This window comes from Anser brachyrhynchus (genome assembly GCF_964034855.1).
Source record: "Anser brachyrhynchus genome assembly, chromosome: 10".
Classification (NCBI taxonomy): domain Eukaryota; kingdom Metazoa; phylum Chordata; class Aves; order Anseriformes; family Anatidae; genus Anser; species Anser brachyrhynchus.
Genome location: NC_137705.1, coordinates 19,429,247 through 19,452,111, shown reverse-complemented (window position 1 = coordinate 19,452,111; position 22,865 = coordinate 19,429,247). Strand labels below are relative to the sequence as shown.

General features: G+C 37.2%; 1 protein-coding gene and 1 long non-coding RNA gene across 3 annotated transcripts in view; one reads left to right on the top strand and one right to left on the bottom strand.

Annotated features, from left to right (window-relative positions):
- Nucleotides 1–5,588, bottom strand: part of PPARG (peroxisome proliferator activated receptor gamma) — a 60,930-nt gene extending 55,342 nt beyond the window's left edge. The window contains exon 1 of one of the 2 annotated variants that reach the window (XM_080606756.1): nt 5,462–5,588. Coding sequence is in view for 1 of the 2 variants with exons in the window: in XM_080606755.1 (XP_080462881.1) it covers nt 4,788–4,800 (13 nt within the window). In the remaining variant the exon portion in view is untranslated. Of the gene's footprint in view, nt 1–4,787; nt 4,929–5,461 lie in introns of those variants that run through there. The other variant, XM_080606755.1, reaches the window with a different exon arrangement.
- Nucleotides 5,550–22,865, top strand: part of LOC308200654 — a 29,662-nt gene continuing 12,346 nt past the window's right edge. Inside the window, exons 1-2 of the long non-coding RNA XR_013955731.1 lie at nt 5,550–5,643; nt 6,050–6,159. This is a non-coding gene — a long non-coding RNA (uncharacterized lncRNA). The remainder of the gene's footprint in view (nt 5,644–6,049; nt 6,160–22,865) is intronic.

The following is a 22,865-nucleotide window of genomic DNA, read 5'->3' as shown; positions in this document are numbered from 1 at the left end:
TAACAGATTGTCTCTTTTGGTAGTCTGACATATGTTTCAAACCACCATGGTTGAGAAACATCAAAATATTCCCCTAGCATAAATACGAAGAATGTATCTCACTCTATTTGTATATAGATAGCAACCTAAGCTGAAAGCCTCCCAAACTTCAAAATTGCTTCTGCACAACTGTGAATAGTTACAGCAGTTACACAACACCTCTGTTCAATAAATCTAAACAAACACACAAGTACTATGGACTTACAATGCAATATTATAACATAAAATCCTGTTTTATGCAATGTACTGTAATCACATCTTGTGTAAAAAGTTTAAGACCAGATCATAATTGGGCAGGGCTACTTTGTGCAAATATGAAATTCTCTGAAAAGTACTGTGCTTAAACTCAGTGGAAAAACACGAGACTCACTAAGAACATTTCCATCCCTCTCACTTATTCTATATAAGTATTACATGACAGCTAAAACTGTACGCAAAATAACATGTTCAGAACTATAGAAATGCATGCAGGTAAGGTCAGTTGAATTGTAGCTGGAAGTTCCCTATAAAAAAGGAAGAGGATTCTGGCATAAGGGAGTCTGAAATATGTCACAATCAAATTTGTGATAAAGAGGAAAGACATGATTCCCCCATGCAGCTCATGGAATTATCATCACCAACAATCCGTAAAACAGTGTGAAGTTTCATGTTTTCCTCCCCTAATAGCTGTTACAAGACCTCAGACTAGAACACATGCCTAATTTGAGGGCCTAGAATAAACTAATCCCAACTGTAAAGTCCGTACCAAAATGTCACTATTTCCTTACAGTTAAAATACGTTAAGAAATTGATGATAAAAATTCTAGAACAAAAGGAAGAGAAATATACCATTCCTGTTTTACTTACATTTCTTAAACAATTTAAAGAAAAAATACCTAGGGTTTTTGCTGTAATATATATTCGTGGTTATTTCATTTCAGCCTTTTAGTCTCACTGGGAAAACAGCGACTCATTTAGAGTTGGGCCCTCTATGTTCTGTATACTAAAACCATCGACTGACTTCAGTAGTGGAAGCAGCAGCATACAGGACGTTTCAAACACTGCACGTAGATGGCAAACCTGACCCTACTGAAACATCAGAACCTCCACTGACTTAAACGAAGCTGGGACTTCTTTTCTAGGCTCTATGCATCTTCCAATAAACCGACGTGACCTTTTTTGATACAGTGGAATGTTCTCTGTATTTCTCTGTTTGGATATTGTCCAATATTTATCACACTGTGTTATCTCATGTTATATATAGACTTTCTACATCACTGAGATAAGCAGGAAGTCTTTCCATAACATAGGGTTAATACGTTACCTGCGCACACATATGCCCTAGAAGTATGTGCACAACAATACATATACATTCATCACGGCGTTCATCAAGCACACTTGTGCCTGAACATACATACAGAAAGCTACGTAAGCTTTGTGTTTTTTAAATTGCTAATTATCAACCAGCAGAGTAGACTTTGGGATTCATAGACTTGAATTCATAGACTTTGTCCTGAATGTGCAGACTGCATGGCATGAAGGTGATCTGCTTAGTCATGAGGGAAGGGGGTGGCTTATGCAAGTCCACAAAGCATCATCTAGTAGTTGATTCCAGAAACATACAACCTGGTTTTTGAGGTAGTTACATATCTTCCTCCTTTCTAAGTAGGATTTCTTTTGCCTATTTACAGTGAAGGCCAGTGAAACAGCAATAGATAGTAAGGTGCTGCTTGGAAGTCTCCTTTTGCTGAAAGTTACCACATTTGTTGTAACAAACATACCTTAGTTTTTTTCCATTTGTAATCATACAGTTTAGAATCTGTTACCATTGTAAGAACTTGTTACTGTTATGAGCATAAATCAAAACACTGAAAGTGTAAATTAAAATTTTTGCATCAATCTTACTACTACATCGTGTCTCCATTGCAAATATGTAACTATTTGCATTCTCGTTTCATAGATCATATGGTATTAATGACAGGGAAAACCTTTTTTGTTTGACTGAGTACCAAATCAAAACTTTGACCGGGCTGCTAGGCATTACTTCAATACAGGTAATTAAAAATATCTGTATAGTTCATGTATCACAAATTTTAATTGGAGAATGATGCAATTGTTTAGTTCAATTCAGTTCAAGCACTCAACTCCTGAGTGGTTCAGGAGGGGACAAACAGGCCAAATAATATGCTGGAAGGTGAGCTCAAAGGGGGAGGAAAGTTTGAGCATGATCAAGTTGTCTTAAGTTCTGTGAAAGCTTTGAGATATGCAGACTACAGATTAGGCCTTGCCTTTTTATTTTCCCCTCTTGAATTAAAAAAAAAAAAAAGGCAAAAGATTTAGGTTTATATTTGCCTTGTCGTGTGAGAAGAGTGAGAAAGAACAACTAAAAAAGACAAACTGTATTTCATTTAAAAAAAAAAAAAGAGGTAAAAAACCCCACATCACTGGGCCAGGGTGGTGGTGTGGAACTGGTGAGAGAAATGTAAAAAGTTTATCATTTAATGTAGGATTCAATTTATGTTTCATGCTCATGGGAATCTGAATATCTGAAGACAAATCTTACGGCTCTTTCATTTTTGTTCAGTTCTTGGGAAAGCCTCTGCAGGCAAAAAAAAGAGGTGGCAGTGGGGATTTTTTCCAAGTGTTCCATAGCAGTTAAATGAAATCCTTAAGAACCGACCTGTTACTGGGAAATCCCAACTTCTGTTTGTGGCATGGGTATGCAGGACTTGAGTATAACAATGCTCTCTTGCTTTGTATTATTTCTAACTTTTTCTTTTGTCAGGCCACAAAAAGTTAACTGACAGAGTGAACACTTGCTGTAAAGTACATGAAAAATAGATCCCTAACAAAAAATATAGATCATTATGGAAGCACAGTACATAGTAATTAGCACTCATCTAATATGATGCTAAGTTGGGACAGAGTCTGTTATTAAATAAGTCTACCAGTGATTTAAAAATGAAACTAGTAACAACAACTAATGGAGAGTGTTGTGTCCATGACTTCAAAAGTACCCACTGTGGAGAACTTATAATTGTATTTTAATTTCTCTTGAGTAACTGCACTAGAAACTCTTTTACTATATGCCAGAAGATAGTATCAGGATAATCCTTGTGACAAAAAAAATAATAAAAAAACCCTCAAATTCCAAATATCAAATATGCATAACTAACAATTCACATTTAGGCTACAAAAACTGGCTAGTAAATATATTTGATGCCATTCTGAACAGAACATACATGTAAAACAAAAAGGAAGCCTTAGAAATCAAGACGGAAAAAAACTATGATAGATGTGTTTCATTATTTAATCCAGCCTTTCACAAGGCAGAGTTTTCTTTCTACTTTTAAACTTTTTCCTGTTTTTCCAGTATAACTTTCTTCAAAATTCATTGTATGAGCCATTGCTAGAAGTACTAAACTATACTGCTAGTAATTGAAGTGGGACCTATGGATGTCTCCAAAAATTCACAGAAAAGAGTCAGACTTAGAAACAGTGTTGATTCTGGATGTTTTTAATCAGTATCATAAAGAAAGCTAAAAGAGGCATAGCTTCAATGTTCATCAGCTAATTTCTAACATCTTGCCACCTTCATTTTTTGGTGATATTTCATTATATGAAATATAAATGCATTTCGGAGGAGAAAGAATTATTTGTGTAATGACCATATTGTAATGGAAGTTTCATCGAGTGCTGACGTGTAATAAATTGCAATGTCCAGGAACCTGACACGGAGGCATTGCTAAGAAACACATATTATCTTTAGTTAGTTGATATTTTACAAAACTGATGCCTAAGAACATTCAAATTCAAGCACTGCCTGTGTAAAAAAACCTTTGAATTATATTTATGATTGGTTATCATTCAAACTCCATGCCAATTACTTTTTCAATTTTCTCTCCCCTTGACAAGTTCATGCTTATATTGCACCACATGCCTTAACACACTGCTTAGACAGATTTCTTTTAATCTTATAATTAAATCTCTACGCAATTTTTGAAGCTATTTTTTGAGACAGCCAAAAGAATAATGATGTCAAACACCACTTCACACAATAAATTTTGATATTAATGGGAGCACAACAGAGGAAAGTTCTTTCCCATGGACAGCACTGAGTATCATATGTCATACATGGTGTACACTGGAAGATTTTAGTTAACTAGTAACAAACTATAGTAACGTTTTAAAAGCTAAATTACTGATTAAATTATGGAATAGTTGCTACCAGAAATGTACATATTTATATATTTTTGTTTTGGATACTCATTTTTAAGTGGAACGCTACGATCACGTTCCACAGCAAAAGCTTGTTCAGAGATGGGGCAGCAGGTCACAACTACGAGGCTAGCCCACAGCCTCAGGTATTTCAGGGACAGTTGTAATTGATCCTTCTGATTTAAAGGAAACTAGAGATCACAGCATGTGGAGAAATTGATAATTTCCTGAGCTTTCCATCAGAGTAAATACCAGTCTTACGTCACTGATTATTAATAAATACATCACTGTTAAGTCAGCATTGTATGGTCATGTGTACACAGTGCCGTGAAGTTACAACACCACAGGAACTTGCACTCTCCAGTTGTAGAATACCCTGGAGAGAAATGACACCAGGAAGATTACAAAACGCTCCTGTGAACCTGAGGCATGCCATCAAGACATAATATATTTCAACACAGCATCTCGGCTGTTGCAGGCTCAGGAAGGCTCCCTGACTTTCTGCGGTTGAGAAATAAATAATAAAAAGAAGAAAAACCAAAACCACCAACCAACGCTCTTCATTCATTACGCGAATTGGCCAGGTGAGCACCAGCAGCTCCCTGGCCTCTCCCTTCTCCTCACGCAGGACCGGGCTGCGCTCTGCCCGCGGTGCCTCCATCCCGGCGGGGAGCGGATGGCCCCTGGGCTCCCCGGAGGGCGGCAGCCCCCAGACCCCAACCCCCAGCCCCCAGACCCCAACCCCCAGCCCCCAGACCCCAAGCCCGGCTCCGGCCCCTCCCCGCGGGCGGCAACGCGTACCTGGAGCCCCGGCGCCGGGCTCCCCCTGCCCGCCCCCTCCCGTCCCCTCCGGCAGCCCCCACCGGCAGCAGAGCCGTGTCCCAGCAGCCCTCCTGCCCCCCACCCCCCCCATGCCTCGCATTCCCTAACTCCTGCTTCTCTCCCCTCAGCTCCGGGAACACCCCTAGAAGCCCGCTTGCCTTCGAAGCCCGCCCAGTCCCCGAGCATCCCCACCGACTCGGTCCCCCTGCCCCGGGGCCGAGCCCGAGCCCCGTCCCCACGCCGGGGCTGCTCCGCTCCCGCCTCAGGCGCTTCCCCTCAGCCCCTCCTCGCCCCCAGCCGCAGCGCCCCTCAGGAGACCGCGGATCCCCCCTCAGCCCGCGGCTCTCCCCGCGCCCCCCTCACATCAGGGGAAGGTTCCTCCCCCCCGGTAGCCCGCACTGACCTGGTGCTGTCAAGTCTCAGCCGGGGACACTCTTCCCTTCCAGCGGGATAAACTCCCCGGCCCGGCCCATCCTACCGGCCAGGCGCCGCCTCCCCCGCCGCTGCACCGCCCCCCGCCGGCCCACCCGGCCGTCGCCCAGGGGCGAGCCGACGCCGCGGGCCGGGGCTCGGGGCGCTGCGCGGGTGGGGGCTCGCACCGCGGCCGTTGTCGGGCTCCGGGGAGGGGCAGGGGCAGGGGCAGGGGCAGGGGCTGAGGTGCGGGGCTCGGCTGCGGCCGCCGGGGCGGTCGAGCACCCAGACGGACGGGGGAGGTGGTGGACGCGGAGAGGGAAAGGGTCAGTGAGGAGGAGGCGCGCCTTCCCCTTCCCCTGCCCTTCCCCTTCAGACCCCGTCCGTTCACCCGAGCCGGTTCCCTCCGGGTCCGTGCCCGTTAAGCGAAATCACAAGCGTGTACCTTGCGTGAGGGCAGACCGCGGGCCCTGAAGTGGATCTGGAATTTGATCTCTGCTCCCTGTAATCTCCTGTAACTGAAAATTTAGTTTTTCCGGCTGCTAACTGCTTTCTCTTTTGCATTCCCATTCTCCTCCAGCTAACTTCTCTCTGCGCTGCGGGTAGTTGGTTTGGTCACCTCACGTCAGTTTGCATCCTACTGTGACAGGAGTAAATGCTTTTCTGAAAAGATTCTTAGCAGTAACAGAGGTAAATGAAATTCTTTTTTCCCCCACTTTTTTTAGCTACAGACCCCCCCTCCCCTTCCCTCTCAGGAATGCAGAGAGAAGCGGTATAGGCTATGTTCGGTAAGTCTCAAGACAGAGCAAGTTCAAACAAGCATGTCACCTCCTTCTATTTCACCCTTAGATTCTTTTAAAAAGAAGTTAAATGTTAAAAGTAAGTCATAAGATCAACAGCCTTCTTCAGAGAGTCATCTTGTAAGTCAAGATGCCCCAGGATACAACAGTTTATCTTTAAAAACCCTTGATCTCTTGGACATCATTAGAAGATTCAGAGGATCCTAAATTTGCCTCATTATGGTTCTTAGTCATCAGGCATTTTGAAAGAGAGTCTCCGTTTGTTTTATTATTTGTATACTGAAGGCAATTTATAGATTAGAGTTGAATACGTCAAAATACCTGGTTGACTTATAGATACTAACATTGCCTACAGCTTTTTGTTTATGAGAACAATCTCTGTAGAGGCTTGAAGCCTCGTGTTAATTTTTATGAGAATTATCTATTTGTATGGGCTTGAAGTAAGCATTACTTCTGCCTTCACATATCAAGGATTTTTTTTTTCTATTTTCCTTCCATCTGGAATTTTTTAGCTCTAGAAAAGAGCTAATCTTCATCTTTTTTTTTTTCCTTTTTTTTTATTAAGCTTACTGCAGTAATACCTATTCAGTAGTACGCTGACTCAGAATTAGAAGCCAGGGACTGAAAACAAGTAAAACAAAACCTCAGAATTAGCTCAAGATGCCATGGATGAATAAACAGGCAAATGTGGGTAAAAATAATATACCAATAAAAGAGGTTTAAATACCTATTTTAATACTATTTCTAACCACTTTACAACAATATCTTATGTAAAGTTTCAATAGAATATTAAAAGAAGGATCGTAGCTGGACACCTCCACAGAGTTCAAATTTAGCTCTGCTGAGAACAGAAACAACACTGTTCTCTGTGCAAACTACTGGAGAATATACCCCTTTAATTTGTCTGATTAATAGAGGAGCTCTTCAAAAAATCAAGACTTTAAAATGCACATTTTAAAAAACTCCATGAAACTGGGAGCATTCCAGAAATTGGCAGGTATTAATAAACATCTGATTGTGAATATAAAGTCAGACTTTGATGCTAGACTTTTAATAAGTTCATAAGTAAAGCAGGAAAAACAAAACATACTTTAGATTTTACTTTTAATTGTAATAAAATTGCATGCACACATAAATAATACTTTAAATTAAATTCCATGTATGGAATAAAGACATACCCAACTCAGCCCAAAGAAATCAACTAAACTGAGCTTTCAGTGAATTATTACAAATACTATACAATTTTCTTTAAGTTATAAGCATTGTGCTGTTTTAACAAGTTTATCCTTTGAAAAAAATTTGTAGAATATAAAGCAGAAATGTAATATTGGCTTATTATGTACAAATTACTTAGGTTTTGTAAATATGCATTTTAACAGATTGAGACAGGAAAGAAAAAATAAATTACTTAATCTGATTTCCTGCTTAACAGCTTTTTATGTAGTGTTTTGTGCCCTGTATCTTTTAGAAAGACAGCTAATATTACTTTGAAGATTCAAGGGAAGAATCCTTAAATTTTCTTTGGTAGTCAAAAATATACCTTACTTATGATTTGAATTAATCTGACTTTCTTTATCAACAAAGATCATTTTTTTTTTTCACTCATGGAAGATAGAAAGCCAATTGTTTTTGTGTTGGTAGTGAAAGCAGGCTACAAATACATTATCTTTTCTACAATTAATTCTAGATTTTCTTTTTTCAATAACGAAATGGTAATAATAAAGAAATTTCTTTATCAATTTCTCATACGGCTTTTGTTTGCATCGTTTGACTGCAGGCTTTTGATTATGGGGACTGTCTGCCCTGCTATCTGAATGAATTCCCAGGTTTGGCTGGGACCTTTAAGCATTATGAAACAAGAATGAAATGTCAGGCTCAGGCCTTCCTGAATCACGGGCAATTCTTCCCTAAATTCAAAGACAAGCAGAAAAGGGCCGCAACATCAGTTCTAATTTTAAAGTTAGGTGATAACTTGTCTTCAGAAAAGATCAATTTTACTTTGTTTTTCTTACTGGTTCTAAAAGCATTAATTAGTTCTTTTCACGTGGAAGAAATGGTAAATCTTTTGAAGTCTGATGCGTCTGAAAAAAAGATTTTTTTTCTGTGCTGTGTGTATACTATTTATTCATTTTAATTATTAAGAAAATTTGAAGCAGATTGACTTGAATTATACGGCAAAAATAGTCCCATTGAAATGAGAAAGAGTACTTTTGGAATCTTGGGATGGATGAGGGTATTAGTATGGCCCAAATAGTCTGTCTTAAACAATTTTATTTTTCTTTTCCATCTTAATGAAGGAATTCTTGTGCAACTGATTCTAAGGTGTGCCAGGTAGGTCTTGAAAAAGGTAGAAATCTTTTAAGGATACGGAGGTGAAAAATTGATACGCCTTCCTGTCTCTGCAAATATACTAGTTTCAAATTTACTTAATTATTTTGATGTTTCCATTGTGTCTATGCTTTAGGTCTCCAGGTGCATTACAGAAGTTTAAAATCACAAATCACACAGTGTGTCCCATCTCGGTATACTGGAAAGAATGAAAAATTATCTAGCCAAGCGTAACATCTAGAGGGCAATCTCATACTCCAGCAGTGTGACTATAAATCTAGCAGTCAGAACAGTTCTGGCTGTGTAAATTGCATTGTTTTAAAGTAAAGGGGCTTAAGTAAGCTATGAAACTATTGTATTGCTGCATTTTTTACAGTTACCCTGTCTTCTTTATCTTGGGTTATGTAATTTTTCAATTTACATAGCTGCTGTTCATTTATTGATAACAAGAACTTCGCATTAGCATATCTTATTCTCTCTTTACTGGCAGTTTTTGGTCTTCTGGGAAGATATATTTGCAATAAGTATTTCATAATATTCTGCCACATGCCTATCTTCAAATTTCACATTCTTTCTATATGCAGTTTTACTTGAAGGAAATCAGGAGTTTAAACTGCAATCAGTGGAGTTTTATACGGAAATATTAAGTGATGGTGGAAGACTATTCCCTTGGTATGATTCCAAACTCTCTTTGGAGATCGCCCTACAGTATTGTTATACTGCATTTTAGCATGCTGTGCCTTGGATCCAGCAAAAGTGATAGGACTAGGCATAATGCAGATTTTTTGTAGATAACTGTTGAGCGGGTCAAAACAAGAACCCTTTTAACTAAAAATGATCCTCCTTTTCCTGAACCTTGAAGCTCAGATAAAAAGAGATCAAAATCCAAATCATGCCTGCTTTAAATTCTGTAAAGCCAAGATCACACCAGGCTGCCTACCTCTAATTATAATGGTTTATTCATTATCTTTGGTCTTTCCCCAACTCTCAACTTCTCCAATTTCTTTCTGTCTTGAAGAGAATAACTTTTCTCTGGGATTGTCTGGTTCTTCTGTAATAGGATATTGTCTTCATGTTATAGTCCATTCTGATCAGATGGGTCTAAATTTTGTATCACACACAGATTTCAGACAAAAGAATATAGTAATAAAGAGCTCAAGCATATACTGCTATCCATCAGATCTTTTAATACATCGGAAATTTATTTCTGAAGGAATCATTTTAAAGCAACAAAAAGTTTATGGTCATTTTGAGTTTCATTTAAAAACATCATTTTATCCTAATTTGTTGTGTGATTAAGTTAAGAGAGATTTATGAATGTAAGTTATTAAACTTTCAAAACTGAGATTTCTACAATTGTACTTGTTTAGACATCTTAAATTAGTAGCTGATGCAACCAAGATTTAGAGTTGTGCTAATATAAGATGGGAAGAGGGTGGCTGGTCTTGTGGTTAAAGCATGGGACTAGCTGCTGAGAGGTCTATGTTCTATTCCTGGTTGTGTCACTGACTTCCTGTGGGTCACTGGCTAAGTCACTTAGCTGTGGCTCATTTTGCTCATATATAAAATGTGAATAATACTTTTATTACTAAAGTGGCGTGAGATGCAAGTCATTAGTATTTATACAATTGTTTTATGTTCATTAATGGACTTGGTATATAACTGTTTCAGCAGATCAAACCCCATATTCCTAATGTAATTCCTTCTGTTCATGTAGTTTGCTATGTCTTCTCACACAGCAATTCATTGATTCCAGTAAAGACAACTGAAAACTCCTAAGTCCAAAATGTAACTTAAAGCATCTAGAGAACATTGCTTCCAGGTTCAAACTGAACATTTGTTCAGGAATAGAATTTAATAATCTTTTAAAGAGTGTGAGAAAGTTAGTTTTTGTGATATTTACTCCCTCATAATTGTTAAAAAAGAATTAACTCCCCCCCTCCCATTGTTTCTTTTGGAGGATTGTATGAAGATCTCTTGGCACTTCCATTTCCTATGACCTTTGTCCTGTTTTATAGTTTTTATACATTGTTGTGATGGAATCAATTTGAAATACTATTTTTAAAATCCCTGCTTTTTACATATTTTACCCCAGTCTCCAGGGTGCTCCAGATAGATGTCAGAAATACTGTCGCTCAACTAAATGAGGATTCTGTAGAAAAACAGTATACACTGTAACTGCCAAATCCCAGTGAAAGTCGTTGAATCAAGAGCATCTCCCAGTATACTGTCCAGCCTTAAGAATTAGTTTCTCAGCATTGCAGTCACTGTGGGATAGATCTCACAGTGATACTACCACAACTTTGATTTCCATTACTGAGAGAAACTCTAGAGGATTTTAAATTGAGGAGAATTGAGTTGATCTGTCTTTTTCAAATGGCTGGTAGATCAGGTTTATATACTTGCATACTTACAAACATAGGGCAGACGTACATCATAAAGTCTAAAAGAGAATTAGATGTTCAGACAATTATAGAGAGTTAATTAAATTAAATATCTTCATTAGTCTTTGCAGTAATAGGTTGCATATCTTCCAATAACAAAACCAAAGGCTAAAAAGCAGGGGTTTTTTGTCTTTTTAGTTAATATATATTAATATAGTGCTAAGCATCCTAAAATTATATAACTTTATTAATGTTATTTCTGAAAGAATCACCAGAAGGAGTAGCAAAACAATAAAATGTAATCACACTTTTCTTGCATCTCACAAAATGTATTGCAAGGGCTTTTTTCTTATTTCATGAAAGTTGTGACCACCTTGGTATACTCCAACAAAATAAGCTCACACACAACTCTGACTGCTAACTTTTACACATGGATTCACAAACAGTGTGAGACTCCTGACGGTAGCATAGTGAAGTACATAAATATTTGTAGTATTAGGGCATAATATTTTTCAAATGTTATTTTGTGTAAATGTGTACAGATGCTAAACTCGAAGGCCTCAGATGACAGTTAGTTTCTACTGCATAAACAGTATCTGCTTGCACTCTGATTAAATCACAAATCAACCCAAAAATGTGCTGCCAGCATTCATGAAATTTTACTGGGTAGAGAAGCAGTACCTTTAATTCTTATTGATCTTTGAAATAGCTATTGTATTAAGGTCACTGATGTTTCACTCATGCAAATAGTTCCATTGGTTTGTCAGCAGCTTTTCTGAATTGACTCCTGTTAGGCTTTTTAATAAATCATTATTTTCATTTAAGATCTTAAGAATATTTAAAAAATAAAATTAATAATTGGTTTTTAGTCTGTGCTAACCATTAGAGAATGCCAGGTAACTTTAGCAGTGAATCAGGGGCTATTTTGGGAGAAAAATATTATAATAATTTGCAGGAAATAACCTTTTTGTTCCAAAACAGCTGTCATTGAACACTATTATATCTACAACAATTAAAATTATCTTTGGTAACTTTTAGTATTTGGCATTGCTCCATTATTGTTCAGTTAAATATTTTTCAAGTATGTTAGGACTTCTGCCCACTGTGTTCTTGAAACCCTTCATTATCAATACAGAAGCTCTCTCTCATTTTTGTCATATTGTAATCTCTCTCATGGAATGACATTCCGTATCATCTGTGAAGATTATTTGTCATTTTATAGAAGGCTACAGGCCTTCTACTGAGCACTGATGACTTGACGTTTGCAGTATAGAATTTGCTTTTTAATATTAAGTGTTGAATGCCAAAAAATAATAATAATAGTAAAAGAGAATGTACTAGCTAACATGTAAAGTGAGTTAGGAAACATGTGCAAACATCCTGGTGAATTTAAATAGCTGGTTGGATCAGAAATGGAGGAAAAATAACATTGGGTCAGGAACAAAACACAAAGCAGCCAGAAACCTTGTATTTCTAATTTAGGATATAATTACTCACTGCTAAAAATTCTTTGTTACAAAATTTAATTGATTAAAAAAGGGCAGTTTTAGGGAGTGTTGTTGGTTGGTGGCTTTAATATGTGTCAGATACTAATTAAAACTATTTCCACACTACTGGGACTTGTCACTCACTCAGACTGAAATTAGTTGATATGTAACATTTCTTGTGACTTGTTTTTCAGAATGAAATTTTTATTATTTGTATTGTAATAATCTTTGAGTATTCAGTATTAGCAGAGCAGAACTGAAATAGTATGCTGTTTAAAGAGTCCATCATACATATGTAACACACGGTAATATGTTATTGATAGCACATTTACATGTACAGTATGCTTACTTGGATTTGCATCGGTATTAATTAATATAGAAATGTCTCTTCAATGTGACATGTATGTATCAGGTGCCGTTAAAGTAATTTCTCTATGCAAGATTTTACTCTGTGAACTTAATTATTAGTATTTTCTTACTCCATGTATCATTGTGTAAGCAAAAAAATGTTATCTTGGGAATATACACGACGTTGATTTCTGGTATTTGAGTCATATATATAAATAAATGATAAAATATGGCAGGTTAGTACACTGTAGGCTATAACTTGGTGACCTACTGTTGTTACAGTGAACTAAAGTCAGCTTGAGGACTCTCTTACTTGCATTTGAAAAATTCTGTTGTTTGGGCCAGAGCATCCTGTTATGTGTTCATCTGTCTTTGTGGACCTGTCATTTTACTAAATACGGTTCTTTGGCCCAGCAGTTGAACTTGGAGTACTAGCTTACCAGAGCATGAAAAATATGAGTAGATAGGGCAGAAAATCTGATTAAATTAGGAATTTATGATTGAAATTAAGTTGTGTTTCTAATTACAGAACAAATATATTTATTTGCAAAGTATGTTTTTACCATAGCTCCACTTTTTAGAGTATAATGGTACATACTGGGTCACAACTGAACTCACTTTTTCAGTAACAGCTGCTTTTCCATAATTTGTTTTTTCAATAATCATTTACACTGTATTCAGATGAGTACGGTGTGAGGAGAACACTCATAGATGTGAGTGAAACGTAAGTGTAAGGTAAAAAAAAATTACAGCAAATTCTTCCACAAAACTTTCAACTTACTGGCGAATAGCCCTGATAATTTACAAGTCTAAAAATAGATGGTTTACTACTGAGAGAATATAGAAGTTGCAACAAACACTTTTGGGGAGAAAAAATAGAAGTCTTGTTTAACTTGCATTGTAGACTGTGACCTGGACTACTTTGTCCTTCAAGGACATTTTTGCAGGCAAGGTAGAACAACAACTCTGCGTTACAGTAGTGTATGATGGAGTGAAAGCATAACAACAACAGATGCCTAAAATGTGAAAAGCAAAATTTCAGACTTAATTTTGCATACTATAATGCTAGATGCAGAGTATGAGTATTGCAAGATTTTAACTTTCTTTGGAATTATTGGGAGAAAAAAGAATTATTTTTGTCTTTAGATATATATCCAGAAGACTACTAAAAATGGAAAAAATACTGTTGGTTTTAAGAATTTAGCCTGTTCCTCTGAATTAAATTATTGAAATGTCTAATCTTAGCTCAGAACAAAGAAGTGATTTAGGGTAACTGCTCTCACATATGGCAGCAAACTCCTTCCATTCTAACTTTTCTGTCCCCAGTTTCCTGTTTACTCATCACACAGATCCAGTCTCTTTTTGTCTGGAGTTCTTTATCCATGAGTGTACCTTTTTACATGTATTTCTTTATTGATGATGTTAAAAACCTCAGCTACGTTTGTACTGTTTTTTTTTTTTTTTTTTTTACTTCTTTTGTTGTTGTTGTTGTTGTTAGAGAAGATTCCTGTTTTTTAATTACATGATGTGATCTCTTACAGCCTGATCTGTTTACCAGATCAAGTTTTTAAGTGCTCTCAAACCTTTCTTTAAATTAATTTTTATATTTTTGAGAAACCTTCTTGTAAGTATATATGCATTTCTATTACTGGCAGTATTTTTTGAAACAGGACAATATATCTTATTTCCCAGTTATGTTAATTTACTTTTCTAACATTCTGAAACCACTTAAACTGGGAAGAACAGACAATGATTTCTAGTAGCCAGGTGAAATTAGGAATGTGGAAAACAAAGTAAACTAACCTGCTCTGAGATCTGTTGGTATGACAGCAAAACCAATTTAGTGGAGGTTAAATTCACCTCTTTCTGATTGCATTATCTTCCTGTCTTTTAAGAATGATTATTAGAATATTTCATTATCACGTATCTCTAAGATCTGGTAAAAGGTATTTATGAGAACATATTTGTATATTCCTTCACACATCTGAAAAATGATTTTATAGTTTTTTCTTTTAAAAATTTTGAATAGTGTTGACTTCCAGCTACACTTTCAGTTGTAACACTGTACTGCTTTTTCCATATGCCAATTATCTATTACAGTCTGGTTCCTTAAGCTTAAATAATAACAATTGAGCTGATGCTGAAGCTCTTCCATATGACCATTTGAATAAATTATAAAATATCTCCCTAACTAATTTCAAATTGAAGTATGTCCCTCAACACATATTGGAGGCAGAGAGTTGCCCTGGATGCTTGACAGTCTCTCTTAAAATCCCTTTTAAGTGAGAAAATTGTTTTAGTATCTTTGGTTTGCTTCCTTTTTTTTTTTCTTATTTTACCCATTGGAATTCAGTTAGAGGAACATTATCAGTCTGCCTACGCCCCCAAGTTTTACAAAATAATTTCTTTACACTTTTGTTCTGTTAAAAGGCCACTTTTCACCACAAAATCACCGCTCTTGCTGATGCATTAAGACAGTGCAAGTGGGCATATCCTGCTGTCAGAAATGTGCACACATGTGACTTACAACAGGAATTGTGTGGGTGTCTCAGATCAGAATTTGGTCCAATGCATGCGCAGCCTGAATTAGCATCCCCTTTTGCTGTGCAGTAGCAAAGAGCTTCACCCAATGTCCAAAAAAGGGAAGAGTGCATCGTGATCCGCAAGAGTGCAGCTGGGGTCCCCGGGGTCCGGCTGGGGCCCTCAGTGGGTTGGCTTCCTAATGGGAGAGTGAGAAAAGGGAAAGCAAGGAAACTTAATAACGTAGTTGATAAATTGTGTGTATGGTTGGGGTGGGGTCACAGACAAAAGGAAAAGAAGGTTTTCTGAGGTTTCTTATAACAAGGAGCAGATTTTCTGTGTTCTTCTGACCTCATTATTGCATTAACTGAAACACTGCCTTGATTTTCTTTCTGTGCTTGGGGAAGCAAGGAACTAGGAGGGCTTTTTTTGATCTCTCATGGGTACTTTGCAGCAGTGATTCCAGGTGTATGCTTCGGAACACATCTTTTAGTAAAAATGCCACTAACAAAAAAAAGGTTGTTTCTTCTGATTCTCCCTACTGTGTTAATTAGATAAGTTTTCTCTTCTCAGCTTTTGCCAAATGTCGTTAAAAGGGATTACAGATTAACACAAACTAGTTAAAAGAAATACTTTCTTAATTTAGAAAGTTATGCTTGTTGTGTAGGGCACAACAATAACAACAAAATTGCAAACATCAAACCAAAAGTAAAACAACTGTCAGAATGATGATCAAAAAGACTTTCCAGAGTCTTTAGATTGATTCACATAATACAAAACATTAAGGAAAAACAAAATGTGATTAGAAAGGGTTGACTTCCTAGGTCTCCCTTCTACTTGCATTTAAACACAGAACTCTTCATAACTTTCAAATTTCCCTTAGAAAAGCCTATATTTTCTGAGTCCCAGAGACACAATAGAAACACACCTATGCGTGTGCTGCAGACTGCATTTGCCTGAGATGAGAAAAGTGAGTCTTGAGTGCTTGAACTTTCTTCCCTGCCTGAACAGTGCATCCTGTGATATATGTTCCCCAACATCCATCCCATTTGTTCTAGTAAGACCATGGCCAATCTAACAGTGGGAAATAAAATTCAGAGGAATAATTCCCCTAAAAGATTAGGACAGAATTTGATGGAAGAAGGATAGCTGCAGTTTGGTTAATCACCTTCTAGCCAGCTATGTTTCAGAAAAGACTAACTGCAGGTGGGGAAAATTTAGAGAGGATATTTCCAAGGTGTGTGTGCTTCTAAGTTTATTTCATAATAGCATGTGTTTAAGATCATGCGCATTGGAACTTCTGGAGAATAATTTTTTTATTTTTTTTCTGTCTATAGAATTTCTCTTTATTTTTTGCTTGCCTTTTTTTTTTTTGGTTATTTGGTTATTTTCTCTTTTGATGCTAAATTTTTATGTCTGCTTTGAGCTTTCTAAAAAAAATAATAAAAAAGTTTCTTAGATATGTTTTGTTACCTATTTTGTGATTAGAAAAACTGGCATTAGGTGAGACGTTGATGAGAAACAGAGACCTGAATTACCTATCGTATTCTTTTAGGTGAATGTCTTTCACTGGTAGTTTATGGGTAGAAATGGTAAACATTAAAAATTTGCTCAATTGTGTAGAAGATGCTTTGAGTAGATAAATGACCCTGTAATAACTTAAACTCTTAAAGCAGATGTTAATTAGGCTGTGAGTAATTTTTAAAGCATTACTATAGTGATAGTTTCCAGACTGTTCTCTGCTCAAAGTTTAGTTTGGGAAATTCTTTTTACAAAGTGGCTTTAGTTGTTCCTGGTGAATAAAAATGTTTCCATAAGCTATTACTTTTTAATGTTATTTTCACTGCTTAAACCAGTTAGGTGATTTGATCTGTTTATGGACTTCCTTAAAGTATGGAGCTGAAGGATTGAGCAGTACCTTGAGAGACAGAAAATTTGAGGAAGATTTGTATGTCACCAAATATCTTGTGTATTCTTTGTTGATTTAAAAAGTAGCACTGTAGTACTAGCGCTTAGACTTAGACCACAACACCACATATGTTTACATGCATCTACTGTCACTGCCATGGAACTACTTTAATGTAGTAGTTATTTGTTTGTGTGTGTCTATGACTGCAGGAATCAAGACTTTTACTTATGTATGATGGTAAAATAAACAAAATATAATATCTTGCTCCTTTCCTCATAATTTTGGCTAGTTTCTGAGGGGGTTCTTTGCCCCAGCTCTTTGGTTTTGGTGACTGATCTGCAGTCCATTATGGAAAACAGCCGTTTGTGAACGGTAGAATAAAACAGTTACTTGCCTATACCTTTGTTTCCCAGTTCTTAAATGCTGTTTCATATTCCTGCAGTTGCATGGGTGAAAGCTATTAAGCAGACAGAAATATTTGTTCCTCCTGAAAAACAAACAAACAAACAAACAAAAACCCCATATTTGACATAAGTGACAAAGGGGAGAAAACTAGCTTCTATAAAGTTACTAAGTTCTCTAAGATGTTATACGAACACCTGCTTTGCTCAAGCGTTAATCTGTGCCTGCAGATGACCCTCGACTTGTCCTCCTCATGGACAACTTCTACCTGAATCTTTTCTGTGGTTACAGGTGCTCTTTTTTTCTCTTTAAGTAACCGTGTGCCAGGTACCTCTGTTTGGCCACTTTGTTGGTGGCTGATGATAGTGTTAAGACTGAGAAAAGACATCTTTCTGCACAGAAAGTTTTTGATGGATAGTAGTGATCCTTTTTGGCTGTATGTGCCAGAAAGGATGTACAGACACAGCAAGGAGCATCTTTATGTTTGATTACTACAACACCAATGAATCCACTTACTAATAAGATTAGAAGTGGTGGATTATTAGTAAAAATTGGTAATGTTTTCCTAATTGCTTCACAATTTAAATGGGCTTCTACATTGCAAAGATAATTGGAGGACTGTTGATATGACTCAAGTGTAGTAGTGTGTGGGAAGCTGTACTAGAAGAGAGTAAGAGTGCTGCACAACAGTTCTTAGTGTTGTTACAACTTGTCAACATCAGGGTCTTGGGCCCACCTAGAGAAGTTAAAGGTCAGTTGACTCAGTAACTATCTATGCAGGGAGGGTTCTTCTAACAGTGGAAACTAGAGGAGGAGGTACAAGATTTAATGCTTATGATTTCAACTGTACAGATTCAGATTAAGAATATAATTGAAACAAGTAATCTGGAAAGCTCTGTATTATTACCCAAAGCCTTCAAACTGACTTTGAATATATTTCTAGAAGATATGGTTGATTTACCAGGAATTAGCTACAGGTTTGACGGAGCAATTTCGGGAGAAGTTTCTATGGTTTATAGGGGATCAAATCAGATAATAATCTTTTCTGTCTTTAACATCCACAACCTTTCTTGATGTGCCTGAATTTTAATGATTGGTAGTATCAAGCAATTATTTGCCTTTGACTGGAATTGTTCTGATACATTCTTTCTCTATGTAAAGTATTCACTATGGTAAATACTTTAATTATTAGTAAAATCCATTAAATATTCCTCTTACCATCAGATTTATCATCTAATGTGTTTTTTTTTCTCCCTGTACATTTCCTTATTCCTTCCATATTCTAAATGAAAGAACATCAATGCCTCCATAGCTATTCACAGTACTTTATTCCCTATGTAATACTACTTCTGCTTTATAGTTTAATTCTGTATTTAATCTTAGCTTCCTAAATGTTTAGATTTACCACTTTCTGGTTCTTCTCTAGTTTTATACAAATGTGAACGATTTGGCAAGTCTGACATCACATGTTCTGCCAAAAAGCAGAGGAGCTAATTGAAATACTCTGAGTATTTCAGTTTCAATGTGTAGGCCAAATTCTCAGTTGTCATCAGCTCAGTTGTCGTAATCATGCAGCTCCTCAACAGTATGTGGAAATATGCCGATACAAATTGAGACTGTAACCTACTATCTGTAGTTGAGATCCGTTGTTTAGCTGCCTGATGGAAAGGAAATTTTTTTTACATCCTGATGCTGTTTTCTCCAACAACATGGTTTCTCAGTAATTGCCACCTTTGTCCCCCTCATTACAGAATGTGCTATATCTAGCAGCTAAGATGAACTGTTGTACCATCCAGGATTGAATGGGGCAGCGGTCACATCCACTCTTGGCAAATAGTTTCAGCCTTGGATCCTGTTTCTTGCATCCTGATGCTGAGCGTTCTGTTTACTACAGTTTTCACAATAGCCTTTGAGAACGAGTACTCTGGGAACACAATAGTGTACCTCCAAAAGAGTTGCCAAGAGGAAAAAAAAAATAGACTTCCTTCTTTGGCAGTGGTAGAATATAGGTAAGGCTAAAGCAGCATTCTTAGCCAGCAAGAAGGGCATAACAATATATTTTGACTCCAATAACTCAAATCAAGTTTCCTTTGAGCAACTGCTTTTTTCTTAGACACAGGGAGTTTAGAATGACTTTTCTTTTTAAAGATGATTGCATATAGAGGATGGAGGGAAGGAAGATGTATTCAAGTAGAAAGGAAACTGAACATCTCATAATTTACAACCTAGTATAGATCATAGTTAGCAGGGAATGTAATTTAAAATAAAGGATGAGATTAGTACCTATGAAACATATTAGGATATCTTGTTTATAGGCATTGTGTTACAACTACTTAATATCATTAAGACAAGTTCTAATATGAGAAGTAGTGATATCATGAAGACTCAAGAGAGGTTTCTGGAAGTATAGGAGCAGATAAAGAATGAACCATAATGAACAGAACTACTACTTTTCATCAGGTAAACTGATGCTTAATCTAGTTTCCAAGAGGTCTGAATTTTTTCATGGGCAGGAGAAGGAGAGAGGAGGTGAGGTAGGAAAGGAGGAGGATATCCCTGCTGCTTTTTTCTCATCTTCTGTGGAGTGTGGAGAGTGGAGACAAGAGTGGCAGACCTGCCACTGAGGCTGGGGCTGGAGACCAACCATACTTCCTTTTAGAAGCAACATGGCAGAGATAATGGTACTAAAGGACTGTCAATGCTGTTCAGTTTATATTACAAAGGAGAGTGCATGTGTAAAGAGATGGAAGGATAAAATCTAAATGAGAGTATTTTTGGGGGGTTTGGTGGTAGGGGTGAAACAGAAGAGACAGACATTTCAAAAAGGAAGAAATAGGCAGAGAAAATAGGTGGGTGAAACTTTGGCTTCTGAATCCCTAATCATGAAGATTTCCTTATGGACTATTACAAACTTTAGCAGTATGGATGTTGATTTTCATTTGCCTAATAAAAGTGAGAGCTGTAGTCTCATAACTCAGGCACTAGCCTGATTGTGGCTGTTGTATATGTGTGAGTCTTTTTTCAATTACAGTGTTAGTTTTGTTCATCTTTAAAAGCATTTACAACAGAATTAGTCAGACTTCCACTCAACTCAAAAGACATGTTTTTTAAATTAAGCTTCTACCAAAGAACAAATGGATTTAAGCTACAGGAAAAAATATTTCATAGAACTTTCAAAAGTGCAGAAAAGCCCCGTATTTATAAATTCTAGAGGTCTGATGAAACCTTGCTTTATATGGCTACCTCTTTTTCTTCTCCCTGCTTTACTGTGAAGGACTAATGCCTCTGCTTTAATTCTCAGTTTCTTTGAAATAAAATAGGGCTTGTACATTAAATGAAAGCTTTTCCCAAAATCTCACCTTCTTTATTCAGCACTTCTAATGCCCGTGTTTCAGTAATTACACTGAAATTGCTGGAAATAGTGACAACATCAATAGAGTATAGGTGAGATATACATGGGTCATCCATAGGGCAGGTGTACCCTGGTAAGGCATGTTGGAGACTTTTTCATGTTTTACTGGCCAGATGCAGTGATTGCTCTGGGGAAGGGGAGGATGCGAGAATGAGCGTGGGCGGTGCACGGGAATTCACTCTGGTTGGCTGAAGGCTCAGCTCGAAGTAGAAATATGCTGACTTTTGTATGTATGTGATAAATGTGTTTTAAGAATAGCAGTGATTTCTTAATCCAGTTTTGCAAGTACAAACAATTACAATGCCTTGTAAAATAGTTGCTTAGATTCCATAGTCCCAATGTAACAAAGATCAAAATGCTTTTCAGCTTCTGATGATCACTTCTACTCCTAACCATTTGGAGGATGAGGGGAAGGAATATCAGAATTTGAATCTTTATATATATATATATATATATAGTATGAACTTGGGTAAAATATCAGGAATGAATTCTGCTATTTTTAATTTACTCATGGATGGCAGTAAGCATTTGGGACTTTAAATGCAGTTGCTGTTTCATACTATAAAATGTATATGAGGTTTCTGGCAACCCAGTGTCCATTGAAGCACAGCAGAAAAGCATTTTACTTCAGGACAAGGTGAAACAATTTTTGCTTAACACTTTCTATGTTAGTGAACAATTTACTGGTTTATGCTGTTCTGTTTAAGACATGGGAGATGGAAGTAAATGTATCCAGTTATCTGTTATGAAAGGGGAAGGAAAGCACATTGTGGCATTTAAGCTCTAGATACTGTAAAGCACCCAACTCTGGAGATGTGCAGCACTAGGGTATTCTCGTTATAAGCCCAGTCCCTAATGAACAGGAGTGTACTGGCATTTGATCAGCATAGTGTGACACTGCTGGCAGGATTTTGGGGGTGGGTGGGTGTCTGGGTGCACCTGTGGGAGGTAATCCCAGGACTGATCTGACATATTGTCTGAATTGTCTTGCATGGTAAAGGGAAGTTATTCTGCTAACACAAGGCTCAACACTGAAGCAATTTACCCTTTTAAAGTACAACTTACAGAGTCTATGTGCAAAGATGCAGGAGGATAAAAATGATGAAAATGTGGGTGTTTAACTGGGATGCTACACTGTTATGAGCTTAATTGCAATTGTATCTTTCCTATAGGTAGCGCAGCCAAGACCTGTTTCAGAGCCCGGGGTGGGAAAAATAGGGCTTATTTCTCTTCTTTTTCTGCTCCCTCCTTTCCCTCCCATCTCCCTATTGTCAACTGGGGGAATTTGGCAATGCGGTTGTGTGCGCATGCACTTGGGTTGGGGCCAGAGGAACAACCCCAAAAGCCTCCTTCCTGCAGCTGTTATAAACAAGAAAGTGAAATTTAGTGCCTGCATATACTCAGCCAAAGAACTTGACAGGAAAATTTTAATTGTAGGGATGGATTTTTTTGTTTTGTTTTGTTTGGTGTTATTTTTAGAGTGCTATCTAAGGTTTTCTTTTATAGCAGGCTTTATTTTTCATGTTATATTATTTAAAATTAATGAAATTTAATTTATTTTAAAATATAAATTAAATATACTATTTAAAATCATGCATTTATTTTGAAAAGGATCTTGCCATCATGGGTAAAATATAGGACATGATTTGGCTGTATTTCTGTAGGTCATTCAGTTATTTGTAGCCCACTGTCTCTCTGTTAGTTGTATTATTTCCTCTTTTTGCAAGACCTTTTCATATAATTTCTCATTGTCTGGAGGCGGAAGTTTCCAAGCTAATGTAGCCCAAGCTGAGTTAAACAAAAAAG